Raw genomic sequence first — 18,328 nt, 5'->3', positions numbered from 1 at the left:
CTAACTACTACCACCATGTCTCCATCAAACCGTGTAGCCGCCGCTAACCAATCTTTCCGTGATCTTTCTGACAAGATCGAACATATCCTTGGGCAAGCCTGCCAGTTGCAGCCAGGCTGATGCCACGCATCTCTCACTTGCCACCACGATGGGGCAGGCCATAGTAAGTCAGTTTCTCTTGTGATTTGTGGCGTGTCTGATTGCTCTTTAGACTGAAGTAGTTATGACCCACGGCTCTTGGGTGACAGTATTGTCACCTTTGATTTTGTCGGCTGCTGCCGAACTACAGGAGCACCTCGACGGCGACAACGCTGTAAGAGCACCCCACCTGTGTGGTCGCAGATCCGAGGGGATGATCGCCACATTCAAGGCCACCCCCTCTTCCCTGCCACCGTCCATTACTGAGGAGAATCTCAGGTCGCCATCTCCCAAAGCCGGCCCTTCACAACCTCCTTCCTTGCCTGCTGAAGAACGGGGGCGAGGCACTCAGCATGGCAAGCATCCCCGGGCCTCAAATGCCCATAGCCGAAGCCGCCCGGCAATCTCCAAGAAGCAGCGCGGCAAGTCCAGGGCTGCCATTGACACTGATGATGAGCTTGATGAGGATGAGTTGGTGCCACCGACTAATAAAGTAAGTTTTTACCTTTTCTGACATGAGCCTCGATTGATGGTACCTTTAGCTAACAGTTGTAGACCCACCGGCCCAAAAATCAGGCCAATATGTAGAAGTCGCCAGTGAGGAAGAGATGGATGCCAATGAAGAACCCATTATCCAGATCAAGCCGACGGTGATTGTCAAGAAAGGGAGTCGTATTTTTTTCATTGTTGCCTTATCTCACTCACCATCGGCACAGATTACCACCAACTTTTCAGGTGCCGTCTTGACAGAAGATGAGTTCGCCGATACTTCGGCGCCCACATGGGCTCCTCGCTGTGGCCAATGTGTGGCCCGCGATCTCATCTGCCGTCAGGGCATCAACAAGAATAACGGCCGGACCTTGAAGGTTTGTGCGCTGTGCAGCCACCTCAAGATTCGTTGCGGTGGGAAAGGCTCCAATCCTCCCCCAGCCAAAGGCAAGTCCTCGGCTGGCCGCCGAGCGCGTTCCAAGTCCCGGCGCCGCCCTTCGCCGATTCAAGGTGAGATCATTTCTACAGCGCTGAAGACATGCTAACTCCCAGTCTAGAAGATCCAGCTCCAGACGCCGGCCCATTAGTTGAGGAAGAGCCGGCGCCTCCTGCAACACCGGCGGTTGCCAATCCCGAGTTGTCCCAAACGCTGGACGATCCCGTGGCCGCCGGCCCATCATCCATCTTGGCGCCATCCTGTATCGCCCATGACCAGGAACTGCAAGCGCTGAAGATGGAAGTCACTGCACTTTGTGCAACCGTCGAGGCTCTGATGGGTCAAGTGGTGGCAGGCGACCAGCTGCTACAAGCTGCATACATGCGCGTGGATGCGCAAGATAACTGCACCGATCTGCTCGCCGGCAAGATCGCCGACATTCACCGCCTTGTCGATCCGCCTTCCTCGGTGACCCCCACAGATATCGCCGCTGATGAGTGTCCTGACTTGGCTGCTGGTCCAGCCCAAGAGATGGAGGATTCGGCTTGCTTGCCAGGTCACCATAAAGACTCCTGAGGCGGAGGACTCTAATGTTTCTGGTGAGCCGGCAATGTAATTGCACAATACATGTTGTGCCGGCGTAAATAATTTTCCCATGTCATGCAATGTACAATATATACCCACTGTAGTTTAGTGTACATAACATTTTTGTTTCCCAACAATTGTAAATCTGACTGTGAATATGGATATCTGCCCACATCGCCATGCTTGATTCACTGGCATTGTGAGTGGCCAGGTCATGTCCTGCCGGCGAGATTAGCTGACAGCAGCATGTTCATTTCTCGCCTGTTCAATTATGCTTGGCCACCGTGTTTGATCGGCATTGTGAGTAGCTGTGCATGTGCTACCGGCCGAGATCAGCCGACAGCAGTATGTTTATGTCTCACCTGTTCCGTTATGCTTGGCTGCCATGTTTCATCGGCATTTTGAGTCGCTGTACATGTCCTGCTGGCGAGACCAGCCGACAGCAGTATGTTTATGTCTTGCCTGTTCCGTTATGCTTGGCTGCCATGATTCATCGGCATTGTGAGTCGCCATACATGTCTTGCTGGCGAGACTAGCCGACAGCAGCATGTCCTGAATTTCAGGATATGGTGTAACATGGGCCCACCCACGTCTGCTGTGTACCTCGCATAGGCCAACTCTATTGATCTGGCGTGCATCAGCCCACTCCTGACACCAGAATACATCGTCGGGGCCCACCTGTATGCAGAGTTGCATCTGTATGAGCCCATGCGTATGAAGGGATGGAGTGGGCCCACTCGCTAGCGAGTGCACATCTGCTGGGCCAACTGCTAGTGTCCGAGCGATCCACCAGGCCTGTCCGCCTTTCCTGTGACTGAGATCAGGCCCAGCTCATGTATCAGATCACCAGCGGGCCCACATCTTAGCAACATGATGTATTAGCCAGGCCCACCTGTATCATCTGTGCAGTTCCCGGGCCCGCTCACCTGTCCAGTTGATTGCCGTTGAGCCCAGCCCATCTGTCACATCACAGGCGGGCCCACCCGTGGGCATATTGAAATTGGCTCGGCCAGCCCTACAAACCAGGGAACTGGCCTGGGCCCACCCTTCCATGGCTTGGAAGAGAAATGGGCCCAACCCACTCATCGGCTGATGGCAGGCCCACGCTACATGGACATACATCCTTCAGGCTCGGCCATTGCGATGTGACGCGTCGTGGGCCCAACTGATCGATAGAATTCATGTGGGCCCACTCGTTGTCTTCTTAGATAGATGATCTATAGATAAACACCTATAAAAACAAATATCTCCACAGTCAGTGATTCAGACAAATACCAATGACTGATAATGTGGTCGTTCGTGGGTGGCTAGTTGTATACTACCCAAAGTATGTTCAGCTAAGGATACTTCTCCAAGATCAGTAATATGATGGTCAATCCAATCTATGGACTTTGACAGGAAAACAAACAAACAATGGTCAGCCCGACAGTATGACAATGACCAAAAGAATATACGGGATTCTTCCTCAAGTTCCCTTTCAACAACAGTGCTTCATACCAACTATACTCCAAAGAAATGGTGCAGAATTACAATGATAAACCCCCTCAGCACAAAACAGGTAGAATCAAAGGTCAAGACTAGTCAAATGCTTTATTGTAGAACTCTTAGCTCAATATTGAACCTGCTGTCAAGGAACTCTTCTTTGAGTATTCAAACAGACTCAGGAACGGACGTCCTTGGGTTTACTACCAAGTCCCCTCTTCAATGGCTAAAGCCTAGCAGGCACAGAATATCTTGGCTCAGTATCGCTACTCAGATGAGTGAGGTCAAGCTTCACTATCAATTCCTAAAGTCTCCCCACTATGCTACTTCTGAGTCTTAGGTGGACGTAGAGACAACACGAATATTTTGGAAATATATTTCTGGACAAAGACCACCAAAGGTTGGTGAAAGTAAAAGAAAAGAAAAAGAAAATAGAAAATAGAATATAACTGTGGCTGTACCTTGTTTGCTGGTTGTTGCACACAGTGAGCTCACAGCTGGTCATTTAGTATGATGAGCTTGCAGTATTACTGTCTCTTGAGAATGTTCCTCTCAGTCTTAAGACAGTTCTTGACACTGGTACTGACGCTTATCACACCTTACTCACAACTTAGTGTTGGATGGGCTGAAAAACACCCTACTATCTGCTGCTGTTCGCTTGTTATTATTTCAAAAACTGGGGTCATTATATACACAATAAATGTGGCTGTGCTACTAGTGTATTCAAGAGTCATCAAGAGTCATAATGAGTCATATGTGCAAGGTGAGTCATAGTGAGTCATAGTAAGTATCTAGAGTAAGTCATAGTGAGTCATTGGGTATTTTGCTAAGTCATGTGACCTGTCCAACCCCTGATGACAAATCCAGAAGGAGAGTAAGAAGTGTCACATGATATGAATCCTGTGTGTGGCTATCTTTGCTTTGCTTTGTTTGAAGGGTGAGAATGACGCGAGCCTAGTATTTAGGGGTTTACTAATGTTTTTCCAGGACAACATATGTGGGAAATATTTTTCACAGTCACCTGACATGTGTGGGATTTTGTCTGAGTCATCACCATGGCTGACTAAGCAAAACTCATTGCAGAATTAAATGTACTAAAATATTCAGGCTGCTGGTATACAGACTTGGAAAATAAAAGAAAAGCAAAAAATATTCCTTTAGCCTCAGTCCAACTTCAGATAAGAGGGAAAAGGGTTTCATAGTGGTATTTCAGGGTATATGACTCATGAGAGAGTATTGGTCGTCCATGCACCAAACCGGTGTAGAAACAACAATACAATGAGGAACAAGGATGCTCCTAACTGTATCTATAAAATGTTGTGAGGTCGCGCATTACCTAGTCTGCTATTCTTGAGGAGACAAGTGCGTTCGACCCTAGGGGAAGCGAGTGCTGCGAAGATCTAGAGGTACGCGCTTCAGCGAAGCGTGAGAAAGCACAAGTGCGCGCAAGGTACGAAGGCGCGGGAACGCGCGCGCGTATTAGCGCGAAGCGCGGGAAAGCGCGCGCGCGTAAGCGGAAATAAAAGAGACTAAGCTTAAGTGATGATATAAAGCAATATAAGAAAAGATAGATGCAAAGTGTAGACCAATAGACTTCTACTATGTACTGCTAAGTAAATAGTGGGTGATAACTAGTAAGTTCAAGGGAAAAGTAAGGTAAGTAATAGTATGTACTGCTGGCGTTTATATAGCGCGCCTAAGCGCGGTCATGCGGAGCCGAAGCGCTACCGAGTAGGTATGTAAAGATATATATAAGTGAGAATTCATGATAAAAATAAAGGTGGAATGATATGCTAATAAAAGAAATGGAAATATACGCACTAGAGGGCTTGGTGGACAGTGGATGGATGCTTCTGGATGGCTGGCGCCATAGGGCGCGCAAGCGCGGGAACGCGCGCGCGCGTATACATCGCGAAGCGCGGGAATGGTGCGCGCATGGCGCGCGTTGCGCGGGAAAGCTGCGCGTCATATAGAGATAGCTGCGGGTAGCGCACAGAGTAATGCTATGAGTTCGTGCTGTATACTCCTTGGTGAAAACTACCATATCACGCCATGAGAGGCATGATTCTCTACACCGGTTTGGTGCAGGTCATCGTATGAAAGGACTGCGCATCAGGAGCACCCGCCGGACAACATCGCTGATGCACGGTGACATTTTTAATAACTTAATTGTGATCTAGTCGTGATTCGCACCACTGTTCGCCTGGTTGCAAAATGCCCAATTGCCGGCGGTTGTGCTCAATCTAATTTTAGCAGTAATTCCCACCTGCCGTTTTGAATGAATTTATAATATTGGGCGCCAGTGTAATTCATCGCCGGTTGCGATGATAATAATTGTGCCGGATTTGACATGTCATTCTCGCCTGCCAGCGATGACATGCATAATCCTGCCGGTTGCACATCTTATTTGTCTTTGCCGGCACAACTTGTGTTGCTCGCCGCCCTGTATTGCGCCGGTGATCCTGTAGACATGCATGGGCCCACTCGAAACTCTAGGGGAAATACCTTTCCAGTGTACTATGGGCCCACCTCTAATGCAATGTATGCCCATATAGACTCATGTGGGCCCACTGCAACATTTCAATAAATATGTGCAGTAGGCCTAGTCATAATCATGGGTTACATGGCACACACAGGCCCACTCGAACACAATGACATACCATGATAAGGTGGGCCCATGGCGGGCTGGCCCACGTCACTCAGAAGAAATGTCAAGGTGGGCTGACCATGTTTACAGGGTTAGGTCACTGAAGGGGCTCGATACACTGGGAGTGAAGGAAGACTCAAACAACTTTGAACAGGAGGATGAGTTGAAGAATGGTCTGGTACCGGGTCTGCCTATGGTTGAGGAAGAAGACGTGTACAACTGCAGATGGGAGGATGCTGTAGATGCGCAACCCATGGCCTCTTTGATGACTCTCGGCCATCAAGATGATCCATACAATTGTGGATGGGAGCATCGACCGGATGATGGTGCGGGGCTCATGGACTCAGTTATGACAGTTGAATGCGCAGAAGATCCATATGACTGCAGATGGAGCGATCAGCAGGATGATGGTGCAGCATTCATCTCAGGTGTTGCAACAGAAGACCTGTACAATTGCGGATGGGAGGAAGAAAAAGATGCCGACAGTGCGTCCCCGGTCACAATTCCGGAGGACCCTTATGACTGCAGATGGGGAAGTGATGCCGACAACCAGGATATTGCATCAAGACATGACCCTCAAAATGGACAAATCGGTCGCCGGACGAACAGTCCGACTCTGATGGATGGGCTTTATATAATTGACCTGACATCGTCTTCTGGATGTAAGTTAGTCCTGATATTCTATACTTGTCGCTAATCATATTGCAGCTCCCAAATCAACAAGAGACGCCAGATATGGGCCGATGAGCATAGAGATACCGGAAGTAATCGACCTCACGTCGGATGCTGGATGTGAGTGTTTTCGGATATGTTGTATATGCTGCTAATCGTGTAGCTTGCTCAGCATCTTTGCATGGAGTGTCCCAACGGAACACGTTTCAGGAGGCCAGCCTGTCGATGCACTTATGCCATCCAGCACCTGAACAGCATCAGTACTGATCAGCGTAAGTCGTAGTGACTTGTAGAATGGTTATACCTTACATATATTTGGAACAGGAAATGCATCTACACAAAATATGGTCAAGCAAAATCCTGCTGGCATGCCTGACTCACTTCCGGCAGCCACATTGCGGGCGAACCAAAGGCTCATAGGTGCATACGCAGATGCGCAGGGACAGAGTGACAGAGCTCGGTGAGGATGTTGTTGCAATCTACCGATTGCTGGACATCCACAGGCGCATTATGGATCCGTTGGATGCCATGGTAACAAACCTTCAGCAAGGTGATCGGTAGACATCGGTTGATTTGAGAGGATTTATAACTTTCATTCATAGAAAGAACCATGTAGTAGTAGCATTATGTATCACCATACAAACAAAATGTACAATGTCCATGTCTCTTTATCCGAAGAAAACCGGAATAGAGAGTTATGATACAAACCATGCAGCATAATTTTGTGCTCAAGTTCTTACATAGTCGGTAGCATATCGGGAGTTTGGCTTGCGCGCACGCATCGTGGGAAGGCGGTTGGATGTTTTGCTCAGGTGCGTTTTGAAGGAGATCCTTCCATGGATTCTTCAGCGACCCGTTTCTTCAGTCTCTTCGCCACGGGCTCTATCTCATTCTTGGTGACCTGTTTTACAATTGCTCGGCCTCTTTTCCCTTTAGGAGGTGACCCTTCTAAAGTTTCTTCGGCAGCACATTTCCTTCCTCCCTTCTTTGCATGTTCTTTACCGGTCAGATGGTGTGCTATGGGCATTGCAGGTTCTGCTGTCCTTGTTGATGCGGATTCCATGTGACTGGCATTCGCCCGGAGCTGGGTGCGGCGCCGCCAGACCGGGAGGCTGGTCCTACCGTGCAGGTGGGTGGTATCACCAGTCGTGTGATGCCGGATTTAGATCCCTCGCATGCAGTAAACTTTGCAGTCTGTTTGACATCATCTATCGTGCTGCTATCTGTCGAGCTGATATCGAGGATCTGAGCCTTGCTATTTTTTACCATATCCATCTTGACATGTTTGTCTGAAGGTGCAAGGGCCTTTTGAGGGAGATTCTGTTCGACCTCACTGTCAGAGTCATTGCTACTTGTGACAGACGCTCGGTAGCGGTGCCTCGGCAACCCCATATGCGACTTCCTCCCCTTCAACTGCCTTCCTTTCTGTGAAGGCAGTACATCATCATCCAATTGCTCAGATGGTTCAGCAGAGGACTCATCGGTTGTCCCGATACGATCTATGTCCTTGTCGGAAGACGTGCATTTGTTCTTAGATCCCTCGCTCTTGTTTTCGGGAGTTGTAGATGAGGCGCTCTTTGTTGCCTTGACTCTGGAACGATGTGCAGGGGCTGGCTCATCGTTGCTCCCCTTGTTACCAGAAGATTGTCCACCTGTGGATTGCCCGTGATGGCCATGCTTCTTTGACTTTGATCCCGATGGCTTCTTCGTCTGGGTGGTTGGCTGTGCCTGGCTTGTGACACGCCTATTGTGGTCGGTCGCAAGGACGATATCCTGGCTATCATTGTCCCACCATCCTGTAAATTCGAAGATGTGCTCTTCGCCTTCTTCCTGTCTCCTATACCAAAATCATAAAAGCTCTGTGGCGTGGACCTGCCTTAGCTTTGATGGCTCGGCGAGATTGTGACCTTCCGGAAGATATTGTATGGGAATGATCTTGTCGTACCTGGGTATCACATACTTCCATGGTATAGAAACTTTAGGGTCCCCACAGCACGTCCCTTCATGTTGTTTGAGTCACTGAATTCACCGGAAGAAGGAAATCGACGCACTGTAGTGCCATGTCAAAAATGCCTGGACGACTGCCTTCTTTGTATCTAAGTCCATGGATATGTATTCAGGGATTACAGGATATCCATCATCCTCCGATGTCAAGGGTATACATGTTGTCCTGTCTGCCTTTCTTCCGAGCAACCGGATTCTTGTCCACATTGCCCTCTGATCGCAGTTAGTTTGCACCGGATACATAATGAAGTGGCTTACCGAATACACTGGTGGCATATGCGTCCCATTCTGGCTCAATCACTTTCCAGTTGTAACTCTTCATGAACGACTCGGCACCACCGAACTCTTGGTTATAGTCATCTGTCTGTGGGGTGAGACATTGTGGATCACAGCAGTTGGAAAACGCACCCGGCCACCTGGACCTTGCTCTCTCCATCCTTCCAAGCTGATAAAATGAACACTCTCATTCCCGTGCGGTTCCACATCTCCGATGAAAAATGTTGGATCATGTCGTCGCCCTTCTTTCTCGCGATCTCGATTTTGACATCATCTGGAACACCCTGACTATTCCATTCATCGGCCATCTCTTTGGCTTCTTGAAGGTCTTCTGGTGACAGTGATGCCATCAGCCGGTTTAGGTGGACTGTGTAATGGTTCATCATCTCCTTTGTTCTGGGTTTGGCACCAGTCTCGTCCTTGATTTTCTTCAAGAGCTCCTTTTTCTGGAGTGTGTCTGACGCTTCTCTCGGTCCATTTCTGCCCCATCTTGATTGGGGGTTTCCCTGGTTTCTTCGCTTTGGCATGGTTTTGGAACCATGTCTCATATGTCTGAATAACGATGAGGAGCGTATCATATACCAAAAAATTAATGGCCACACACCGCTTTATGAGCCTTGAACAGCACAATTGACATGACTGGTGCTTTTGTCCGGGCTTCCATTGTAGCTGCTTTCAATATATTCTTGCGCTCCGATGTAGAAGCAAAGCGCCATTGCTCGAGGTAAGATTGCAGGACAGCAACCTCTTCTTCATTTGCTGGAGGTTGTTTGTTGGACTCTGAATCAGAGGCAGAGTTGTGGTCGGACATCATTGAAGGACAAGGTTATTTTGAATGGGGTCTTATTTAAAATCATGTCCTTTACTTAATTTGCGCTTCATTTGGCTATTAAGTGAGCCAAGTGTTAGCATGCAAATTTTGCTTGTCTTAAAATTCACACAAGTCTCCAGTCACCACATGGGCAAGTCTAGGGCAAGGACATTGGCTCCACGGGGAACGGCGCAATGGGTGACTATGGAAAACAACAGAGACCACTCGCGGCTTGAAAGGGAAGTGGTGTCCAGTCAAACCCAGTCAGCCAAGCCCATCCGTGCAATCATCTCCAGCAAAGTCTCCCAGAAAACATAATTCTGATAGGGCATGGGATCAATCATCAACCGATTTCAATGCTGACTATGAGGACTTTGGTAATAAGGAACCAATTGGTGCGCTCAACTTACCATTAGGGAGAAAGAAGACAAAGGTGTACTACAATGTTCATGCCATATGTTTTGCGCTGACCGATGTCCTAGAGCCCAAATGATTATCTCTGGGAATGGAAATTTCAGACTGATGATTACCTCCGGATCCTCCACGAACGAGAGGCTCCACCAGCAGATAAATCATGCTGCCTGTGCAGTGCTGAGTCAACTGTGTATAGGTGCCACGACTGTCTCGGCGAGCCATTATTTTGTTTGAAGTGCTGCAGAGATGAGCACCAGAGACTGCCCTTCCATAAGATAGGGAAATGGAATGGAGGATTTTTTGAGGAAACGTCTCTGACTAAGATGGGCATGGAAATTTATTTGGGGCATCAGGGAAAGACTTGTCCAGTACTTGGGGAAATCCACGAATGGGAGGACACCGACGAGCCAATACATCAACCGGAAGAGGACCTCCCTACTATACTCGAACTTCCATTCTTGAACAGCAAGCAATGCATAACCATCGTTGACAAGTCCGGAGTACATTCGCTCATGATACAGTTTTGTCAGTGTCTGAATGCTTGTACCACCAACAAGCAATTATTTGAGATGGGCATGTTTCTGGCATCCTTCACCCGGCCGAAGACCGCATTTACCTTTCCGGTGCTGGATGGTTTCGCCTTGGACAACTTGGAATGCGGAACTTCGGCAATGAATTACTACAACAAGTTGAGAAGAATGATGTCAAGTATATTTCCGCAACTAGTCCCTGTAGGTGTTGCATATAGAAATTCAACATCATCAAAGCTCAATTCCCCACAGGACCATTACAGAGAACTGATGAGGGTAGCACGGCAATGGCGACAGCTGAAGCTGCTCAAATGGAATGGGTTTGGTTATGAGAGAAGAAGGCCGACATCTGGTGAACTCGCTCTCTTTTGCCTGGCTTGCCCTCAGCCCGGCATTAACGCCCCACTACCGGCCAATAGGCACCCCGATGATCCCAGTTGGCTATATGCCCGATCGCTGGTCATGGATAGCAACTTCAAAGCAGAGCACCTTCATCCTACTCACCTGGAAGATGAAGTCTGGTTGACTGATGGCCAGTGCTTCATGGTTTCCAAAGACCGATATAAGGCTCATCTAGCCATTGCCAAAGACGTTGTTCAACCGTCCGAGTGCAACAATCACCAAGCTGTAAACCAGGCCAATGCGTCACGACATAAAATAGAAGCTACTGGGATAGGCGGGTGTGCGTGTGCCCGCCACAGCTGTTTTGTACCTCATTCGGTTGTGGATTTTCAAAAGGGCAAACGGTATGTTTCAGGATTCTACCGATTTGATTCACGAGGTGACTTCCGTGATTAGGCAAATGAATATGGACTACGCCCTATGTAACGCGTTAAGCCACCGCACAAATGGGCTCAGTCAAGCTTTGACATTTTATGACATTAATTGTCAGTATAACAAGCACTTCCAGCGTCGGGTGAACGAGAGCCTCTATTTGAGCCTCCCTTCTGGAATGGAGATCATACCGGGAATTGGCCTCTGGCATGTTCATGGACACCAAGACAAATGCTATGTTTGGTATGCATCAACATTTATCACCGGGGCCACTAGGATCGACGGAGAAATCATGGAGACGTTGTGGGCGCCTCTGAATATCATTTCTCCTGCCGCGAGAGGGATGTCAACTCCCCATCGGCAAGAGTGTCTTGATTACCAGATGAATGACTCTAATTTTATGAAGATGATTCACATGAGTTGAGCTATGAATCTCCTTGGTAAAGATTTTCTAATGGCATTGATATAGGCAGTATTCTTTGCCGGAAATATAAGGAAGCTACTGAAGGGCGTCGCAGAAAGTGCCTCTGCTTTTGACAAGCTCAATGAAACCACCGATCCTATCATGATTGCAACATGGGAAGAACAAGACCGATATGCACATTCATGTCGAGTCGCCGATCCATCAGCGATGGATGTATTTGAAGTTCAGTTAAAGAGGGGTGAGTTTCTGCTCCCTCAGCTGTCCGCCCCACAAAACTGATTGCATGGACCAGCACCAACTCGGAAGCAGCAGGAGCTAGCTTTGCTGTCCTCCCTGGGTAGGCCGATTGGGTGGGAATCTGCAATGAGGTGCTGCTACATGGATTGCATCCGGCATTACCATAGAAGAGATGCAGATTGCGCTGACTATGGATACTAGGAGGCTTGGCAGACACCCCACAGAAACCCAAACCTTGGATATATGCCAATGTCAGACAAAATTGCAAAGTCAGATAGATGAGTTTACAATGGTGGCAGCAACACATCTCGGCGAGGGCTTTGACATTGATGATGAAATCAGAGATCTTCACTTGGACTTCATGGATGACGATTCAGAAGATGAAGGGATTAATGGCAGTGATACAGAATCTGAACCCGAAGCACATGGATGTCGGCTGCGGGATCTCTTCTACCCCGAGAAGACCGTGATACCTCTGCCATCTAATTTCGGCGTAGCACACTGTGCGGAGCTGGGAGTTGAACACCTCATTGGTCAGGAAATTGCACTTCGGGAAGGTCAGGCCAATGATGCCTTGCAAGCGATCAGAATGCATCTAGTGGATAAGGCTGTGCTCTTTCGTACCGCCATGCGTCTGGCGAAATCACAAGCCAAGTCAACGAGGGCATGGATGCAGGTTCATTCAGGTTGAAAGGGTCATCCGACTCAACACGATGATTTATATGAAATGTCAGGCACAACTAGGAAACCTAGACGCTCATGGCCTACTTAAGAAGTATCTCCAGATGGAAAAGTGCCATCTCAAAACCACTGCTGCCATGGCGGACCCGAATGCCCAGGGGCAGCGAAATGCAACTCTCCCGTGATTCTGGTCGCTAGACGTACAAGGTGATTCTGTCAGCAGCGATTGGATGAATGAATGTACATCAGTTGTAATCCGGATATTTCGAGCCGAGGCTCAAGACACGACAGTTTACAGGGTTCATTGGCTTCGCACGAAAGCATTACGTGACCGATGGGCGGAAGAACTCATACTCGTTGAACCTGAAATGGGGTGGACTCTGGAGTGTTTCCTCTTCAAAGCAAGCATGTGGTTGACAAGGCTCACATCGAATGGCGAGGCACAAACGGAGGGACACAAGTGTTATGCGATTCGGCAGGCCCATATGTACCAAGAACTTGCCAAACACGCACAGGCTGGCTTTATAAAGACAAATCCAACCTTCCGGCCAATTTCTTAATATATAGTCGTAAGAAGTCGTTCATAGACCTGATATCTCATAGACAGCCAACTTTTTTGTAAAATGGAGCATTCTCAATCCTTACTGCATTCAGTGACGTTGAGCGGACGCTCAGCATTGAAATTGATAGCACCACAATGTATCTTGTTTTGGGTGCTATGCGTTCACCTAGCTGGGATTTATCTATTCGCAAAGGGATCCCTCCTCAATCGACTCGCACTCCCTGACATAAGTGTAGATGCCCTATGCTTTGATTTAATCACAGAAAGCCTGCCAGAACCTGTTTCACCTTTCCATCACAGCATTCGGACACTACTAGAAAATTTTGGGTCCGGTTTTGGTTCGGAACCCAACAAAACCATACTGGACCACAGAGAACGGTTCTCCGTGGTCTGGTTATGGGTTCAGACATTTCATAGAACCTAATTGCTGGTCCAGTTCTGGGTTCTCCTCAATGACCCTCTGAACCAGACCGAATCTGACCACGGCAGCACTACTACTGGGCTACAATTGCCAAATTAGCTAGCTCATTTCATACATAAATTATATCAGTAGTTATCTGTTACATAGGCTACTTGTTCGGCCGCACTTGTCAAATGCATTCACAACTGCTACTAGTAGAATAATTGCAATGCAGTGACAAAATTGTATAAGCTGGGCGGCGAATAAGTAATGGGGCTTTGACAACAAATAAGTTCTGGCCAGTGGATCCGAGCATAGGGTTTCAGAAGTATCACATGTGGAAATCGTGGGGAAAATGAGCATAAGAAGTTGAATCGCACCCTGACCAAGATGGGTGGATACAGGGCAGCAGACAGTTTGGCTCGTTCAAACATGCAGTATCGGTTTATCCGGACATTGATGGATGGATTATTAGTATTACATCTGAATGCATAGGACAATAATAGAACCACTCCCAAGTACAATACCGTTGCCACTAATCCACATTTCCCTATCCACAAGCCACAAGTCCCCAGCATTACTCATGACCGGATTGATTACAATCCAGACTTGTCGGAATTTTCTAAGTCAACTTCTCATATCTGCCGTATTTACCCTGTTCACTACCGTGTTTTCTTTCAATCAGACATCATGGCCGTACCTCCCGAAGTAGCAAATGATGCCCTGAATGCCATGCTCGCTGTCGTGCAATCGCTCGCTCAGCGCTGCATCAAGGTGAAGAAGGGTGATCCCGAGGCCTTAAAGCTGTCGGACGAGATTGCCAGGTGTGTGGTGAGTGTTTGTTATGTTTATTGCAAATTCTCCGTGTTAAACTAAGACATTCGACACAGGCAAAAGACTTAAAACTATACAGTGGGAATGCTACATTATTCTCCCCACAGCTACTCTCATTTGCCGCCATTGTGAGACAGCACTCAAAGGGTGGGGCCTTTGAAAATGTCTCCAACTGGACCTCCGTCACCAACGACGACCCTCGGATAAAGAACCACCCACAATTTGAGAAGACCGTGGACTATCGCCCCCTCTCCACATTTAACATTCCCGCCATCGCGACATCGACTGATATTCCCACCACCGTCCCAATACCACTGGCCCTCATCGTCCCACCATCGACTCCCTCGACTCCGCCATCTATGCCATCCCAAACAGACCTGGATGTCATCGCTAAACCGGTAGAGGAACCGAAACGACGGGTGTGAGCGGCCAAGAACCCGCCCCATGTTGGTCGTCCAGCACATCCGCCCCTAAGATACCGACACTTGTATTTTCCAGAAGCTGAGAGGGAACAGTGGAAGATAGCTTTCACGGCCGGCGATAGCAAGAAGAGGAAGGCGGAAGATGAAGATATTGATGGGACCACAGTTGCCAAAAAGATGAGGAAGGTGAAGTCCGATGTCGAAAAAGAGCCAACCAGAGGAGTCATCCATGTAAAACGAAGGGTATGTCCATTCATCTTTGATCAGGCATCTAACAGCTTACCACTCCAGGAATTGCCGCCTGTCGCTACTGACAAGGACATTCTCCTAGTCACAGACAAGGATTTCCTGGATGCAGAAACTCGGGTAAGTGATTCTCACATAAGCATAGCGCGGACATTGAGCCATTTTTAAGCCTGCAGAATGGGGCTCGGATTCTGATGTCGCTACTCCTTGGCAGGTAAATCTGTGTATGCATCGTTATAAACATGGGCTAATGAATTTGAAGCATTCCGTTCGTTACCACCCCCGGCGCTGCGACAAGTGTGCCAAGTTGGACATAGCCTGCCTTGTCCTCCCCGACAAGAAATTTGGGTACACACACCTCGCCTGCGCCAATTGCGACAACATGAAGATCGCGTGCGCAATCGACGGTGTTGGTGTCCGGCAGAGGTTGCAAGGTAATGCGGCGAAAGCATCCTCTGATGCATGCAAAACCCCCAAGACGTCCAAGTCCCGAGCTGTCTCCAAAAAAGTCGCGGCACGTCCTTCTCGCTCTCAACGGAGCATTGCTGGTAGCAAAGGTATGTTTTCTCATGGCCTCGGAATGAGTTGAGCTCATTGGATTCGGTAGGAGCGGAGAAAAAGCCCATGGAGGTCCTTCCGGTGAAGGTACAACAATTCAGATGGTGAGTCTGAACAATATGTTGGGTCTTGCAGAACCTAGCTGCTATTCTAGTGCCTCCGAAGTCCGGTTCGGTCAGGTTCATGGCCCTATGTCTGCGAACCCTGAACTTGACCATTGGTCAGGTTCAGGCATGGTGGCCGAACCTTGGACCGGACGCCTTCGAACGCGTTCGGAAGGGTTCAGTTCAGGTTCAGAACACGTTCGAACTCTCGAACCGTTGTTTAAATTGCAAAAAAAATTAAAATTAACAAAAAATGAGAACAAAACCTGCTAGTACAAATAACTACTAAAACTCTTCCTCGACGACAACGCAGTTATCATAAGGAGCAGCAAACTCAGCCTGGGATGTTGCAGAAATGTGGCCTTGACAGTATGCGCTCTTGAGCAACTGGAGAGCCTCGAATGTTGCTGGCTGCAAACAGCTGCGACGTGCGGTCCCAGTAATGCTGCCGCTTGAAAATGCACGCTCGGACGCAACTGCGGATCCCTGGATGGCAAGGTAATCCTGCAATCATTGTACCAATCAATCTCACTAGCATCTTTCAGCTGAACCATCAACACGATGTGCGGAGGACATGGTGGCAGCAGTAGCGGTAGCAGGGAGTGAAAATGGCCATCTTATACAACAAGTAAGTATATTGTAACTAAATTCAAAATGATTGCGCACCATAAAGCCCTGATACACGAACATTCCACACCAGAAAACGCCGGAGTGTGAACAAATGCCAGAACAGCAGTGTGGTGAATCAAAAGTGTGGACAGTATGTCCTGAAATAAATGGCATTAGAAGTTAGCAACGACAAACAGTGAACGTGTTGTGAATGTACTGGCACCTTGATAAGTCGCATTGCTGAAGAGACCAAGAGAAGAACATGGATGAGGGCAATGTAGTTACTGCAAGTAGGCTAGAAGGGGGGGAAGACAGTAAAGTGACGGGCAAGCACAATGCTTAAACAGAAAACCTTACCAAAAACATGAGGCTTCGTTGCCGGTTTGAGAATCTAAGTTGGATAAAAATACATCAGGTTCAAACCGGTCCTGGACGCGTCTGGACCGGTTCACGTGCTCCAGGAAAATACCGGACCTCGGACCTATTAGGGGGTTCGGTCCAGCAGAAATACCAGACCTGTGACTGAACCAATGGTCCAGTCTGCAAAGGTTCGAGTTCGAACCTAGGTTCGGGACCGGACTTCCGAGGCACTATGCTATTCGATCCTAAAGGGTTTCTGGACTAGGCTTAAGGCTCAGAGGAGAGGAAATATCATAGAAAACTGCTGAGCACTCAGACTCATACTGGTAACTGGTGAAAAGATTGCTTGATTATGTAAGCTACAAAAGTGCCAACATAAGGTAAGGTAAAAACAGTCTCTACCAGCCCAGCCAGAAATGAATCCCTACATCTCATGGGGACTTTGAATCATGACTGTCCCCAGTCATCTACCTATATAAACCAAAGCTAAGCTAAACTTAAGTAAACTAACCTGGGGGTCCTCAAACATCTTTTGTTTCCTTGACGCGTATGCCAGGTAAACTGCGCCAGTGAGTGAGAGTCAGGCAATGCAATAAAACAATATCCTCCAGACTTTGCTTTTAGTACTGGAGGAGCAGTGATGCTAAAGTGAAAGAAATGCGATGATGGTTGCATGGATGACGATGGGGAGTAGACAGATAGAAAGAGGCGAACAAGGGCTTCGAAATGAGTATAGGGTTGACTAGGTTTGGTGGAGAACTGAGTGAGAAACGAGGGAAATGGTGGAAAAGGGCGGAAATTGCGAGAAGTGCGGATAGCGAGGGCGCGTGCGGGCGTATCGGAAATCTGATCGGATGGATAGAAAGAGCGGAGAAATGCGGTCAGAACGCGCCTAAGGCGATGGGCGCGCGATCACGGGGCGACGAGATATAAAGAAAACACAAAAAATGGGGCGAAAGAACAGAGGGGAACGCGCAAATGCGGATAGCGAGCGAACGGCTGAGCGCGCGAAGGCGCGGATATGCGCGAATGAAAGCCATGAACGAGGGCTTCAAAACGGATATAGGGTAGATGCGATTCTGATGCGAAATGGGCTGGTGAAAGTGCGAAAAAGTGCGGAGGTGCAAGAGAGAGGAGGAGGAAGGGGTAGGGTGCAGGGCAACAAGGACTGGTCCTATCAAGAAGCTGATTGGGGCAATTGACAGAGCCACTGGGGGATGGTAAATTGCCAAAAGAGCTAAATGAGACAGGCCTTAGAGCACCCAGAAAACCCTTATCTCCCCTCAACTTCTCAAAAACACCAAAAACTCGATATCTCCACAACTACTGCTCCAATTTCGATGAGCCAGGGCGAAAAATGATCGTACGGACGAGGGGAATACGACCCTAAGTTTGCGAGAGATCCGCTCGAAAAACGCGTGGGAAAAATGCTTATCAATGCGCTGGGGAGGAGGACAAGATGCTGAAAAGTGAGAATTGTGGGAGAAGCTGGTAATTAATGACTGTGGTGGGATAATAGGTGAATTTGGGGGATGATTGGTGAGTATGAACAATGTGTTGGGTCTTGCAGAACCTAGCTGCTATTCAACCCTAAAGGGTTTCTGGACCAGGCTCAAGGCTCAGAGAAGAAGAA

At 48.3% G+C, this 18,328-nt stretch overlaps 7 protein-coding genes across 7 annotated transcripts; 5 read left to right on the top strand and 2 right to left on the bottom strand.

Annotated features, from left to right (window-relative positions):
* Nucleotides 1–148: 148 nt before the first annotated feature.
* On the top strand, nt 149–1,639 carry F5891DRAFT_1189103 (uncharacterized protein; the record flags this gene model as incomplete). The annotated part of the gene is made up of 4 exons (XM_041367101.1): nt 149–163; nt 212–631; nt 681–1,137; nt 1,185–1,639. 4 exons carry the CDS (start codon nt 149–151, stop codon nt 1,637–1,639), a joined length of 1,347 nt encoding a protein of 448 aa, XP_041225598.1.
* A 4,142-nt stretch (nt 1,640–5,781) lies between these two features.
* F5891DRAFT_980635 (uncharacterized protein) lies at nt 5,782–7,010 on the top strand (the record flags this gene model as incomplete). The annotated part of the gene is made up of 6 exons (XM_041377025.1): nt 5,782–5,846; nt 5,868–6,439; nt 6,486–6,541; nt 6,613–6,721; nt 6,774–6,909; nt 6,953–7,010. 6 exons carry the CDS (start codon nt 5,782–5,784, stop codon nt 7,008–7,010), a joined length of 996 nt encoding a protein of 331 aa, XP_041225597.1.
* A 456-nt stretch (nt 7,011–7,466) lies between these two features.
* F5891DRAFT_1189101 (uncharacterized protein) lies at nt 7,467–8,555 on the bottom strand (the record flags this gene model as incomplete). The annotated part of the gene is made up of 3 exons (XM_041367100.1): nt 7,467–8,286; nt 8,410–8,449; nt 8,501–8,555. The coding sequence occupies 3 exons, from the start codon at nt 8,553–8,555 to the stop codon at nt 7,467–7,469; spliced, it is 915 nt and encodes a 304-aa protein (XP_041225596.1).
* Nucleotides 8,556–8,586: 31 nt separating this feature from the next.
* On the bottom strand, nt 8,587–9,540 carry F5891DRAFT_1189100 (uncharacterized protein; the record flags this gene model as incomplete). Its single annotated transcript, XM_041367099.1, has 4 exons — nt 8,587–8,666; nt 8,712–8,817; nt 8,870–9,281; nt 9,332–9,540. The coding sequence occupies 4 exons, from the start codon at nt 9,538–9,540 to the stop codon at nt 8,587–8,589; spliced, it is 807 nt and encodes a 268-aa protein (XP_041225595.1).
* A 147-nt stretch (nt 9,541–9,687) lies between these two features.
* Nucleotides 9,688–12,785, top strand: F5891DRAFT_980633 (uncharacterized protein; the record flags this gene model as incomplete). Its single annotated transcript, XM_041377024.1, has 10 exons — nt 9,688–9,803; nt 9,868–9,935; nt 9,957–9,973; nt 10,023–11,230; nt 11,283–11,371; nt 11,395–11,501; nt 11,728–11,920; nt 11,975–12,019; nt 12,051–12,595; nt 12,654–12,785. The coding sequence occupies 10 exons, from the start codon at nt 9,688–9,690 to the stop codon at nt 12,783–12,785; spliced, it is 2,520 nt and encodes an 839-aa protein (XP_041225594.1).
* A 105-nt stretch (nt 12,786–12,890) lies between these two features.
* Nucleotides 12,891–13,127, top strand: F5891DRAFT_895965 (uncharacterized protein; the record flags this gene model as incomplete). Its single annotated transcript, XM_041373367.1, has 1 exon — nt 12,891–13,127. A coding segment is annotated over one exon (237 nt), but the record flags the coding sequence as incomplete, so codon positions are not given.
* Nucleotides 13,128–14,252: 1,125 nt separating this feature from the next.
* On the top strand, nt 14,253–15,730 carry F5891DRAFT_1189098 (uncharacterized protein; the record flags this gene model as incomplete). The annotated part of the gene is made up of 7 exons (XM_041367098.1): nt 14,253–14,393; nt 14,453–14,817; nt 14,872–15,061; nt 15,110–15,184; nt 15,234–15,278; nt 15,327–15,621; nt 15,672–15,730. The coding sequence occupies 7 exons, from the start codon at nt 14,253–14,255 to the stop codon at nt 15,728–15,730; spliced, it is 1,170 nt and encodes a 389-aa protein (XP_041225592.1).
* Nucleotides 15,731–18,328: the final 2,598 nt, after the last annotated feature.

This window comes from Suillus fuscotomentosus (genome assembly GCF_016647785.1).
Source record: "Suillus fuscotomentosus strain FC203 chromosome Unknown F5891scaffold_29, whole genome shotgun sequence".
NCBI classification, from domain to species: Eukaryota; Fungi; Basidiomycota; class Agaricomycetes; order Boletales; family Suillaceae; genus Suillus; species Suillus fuscotomentosus.
This window is presented reverse-complemented; position numbering and strand designations above follow the sequence as displayed.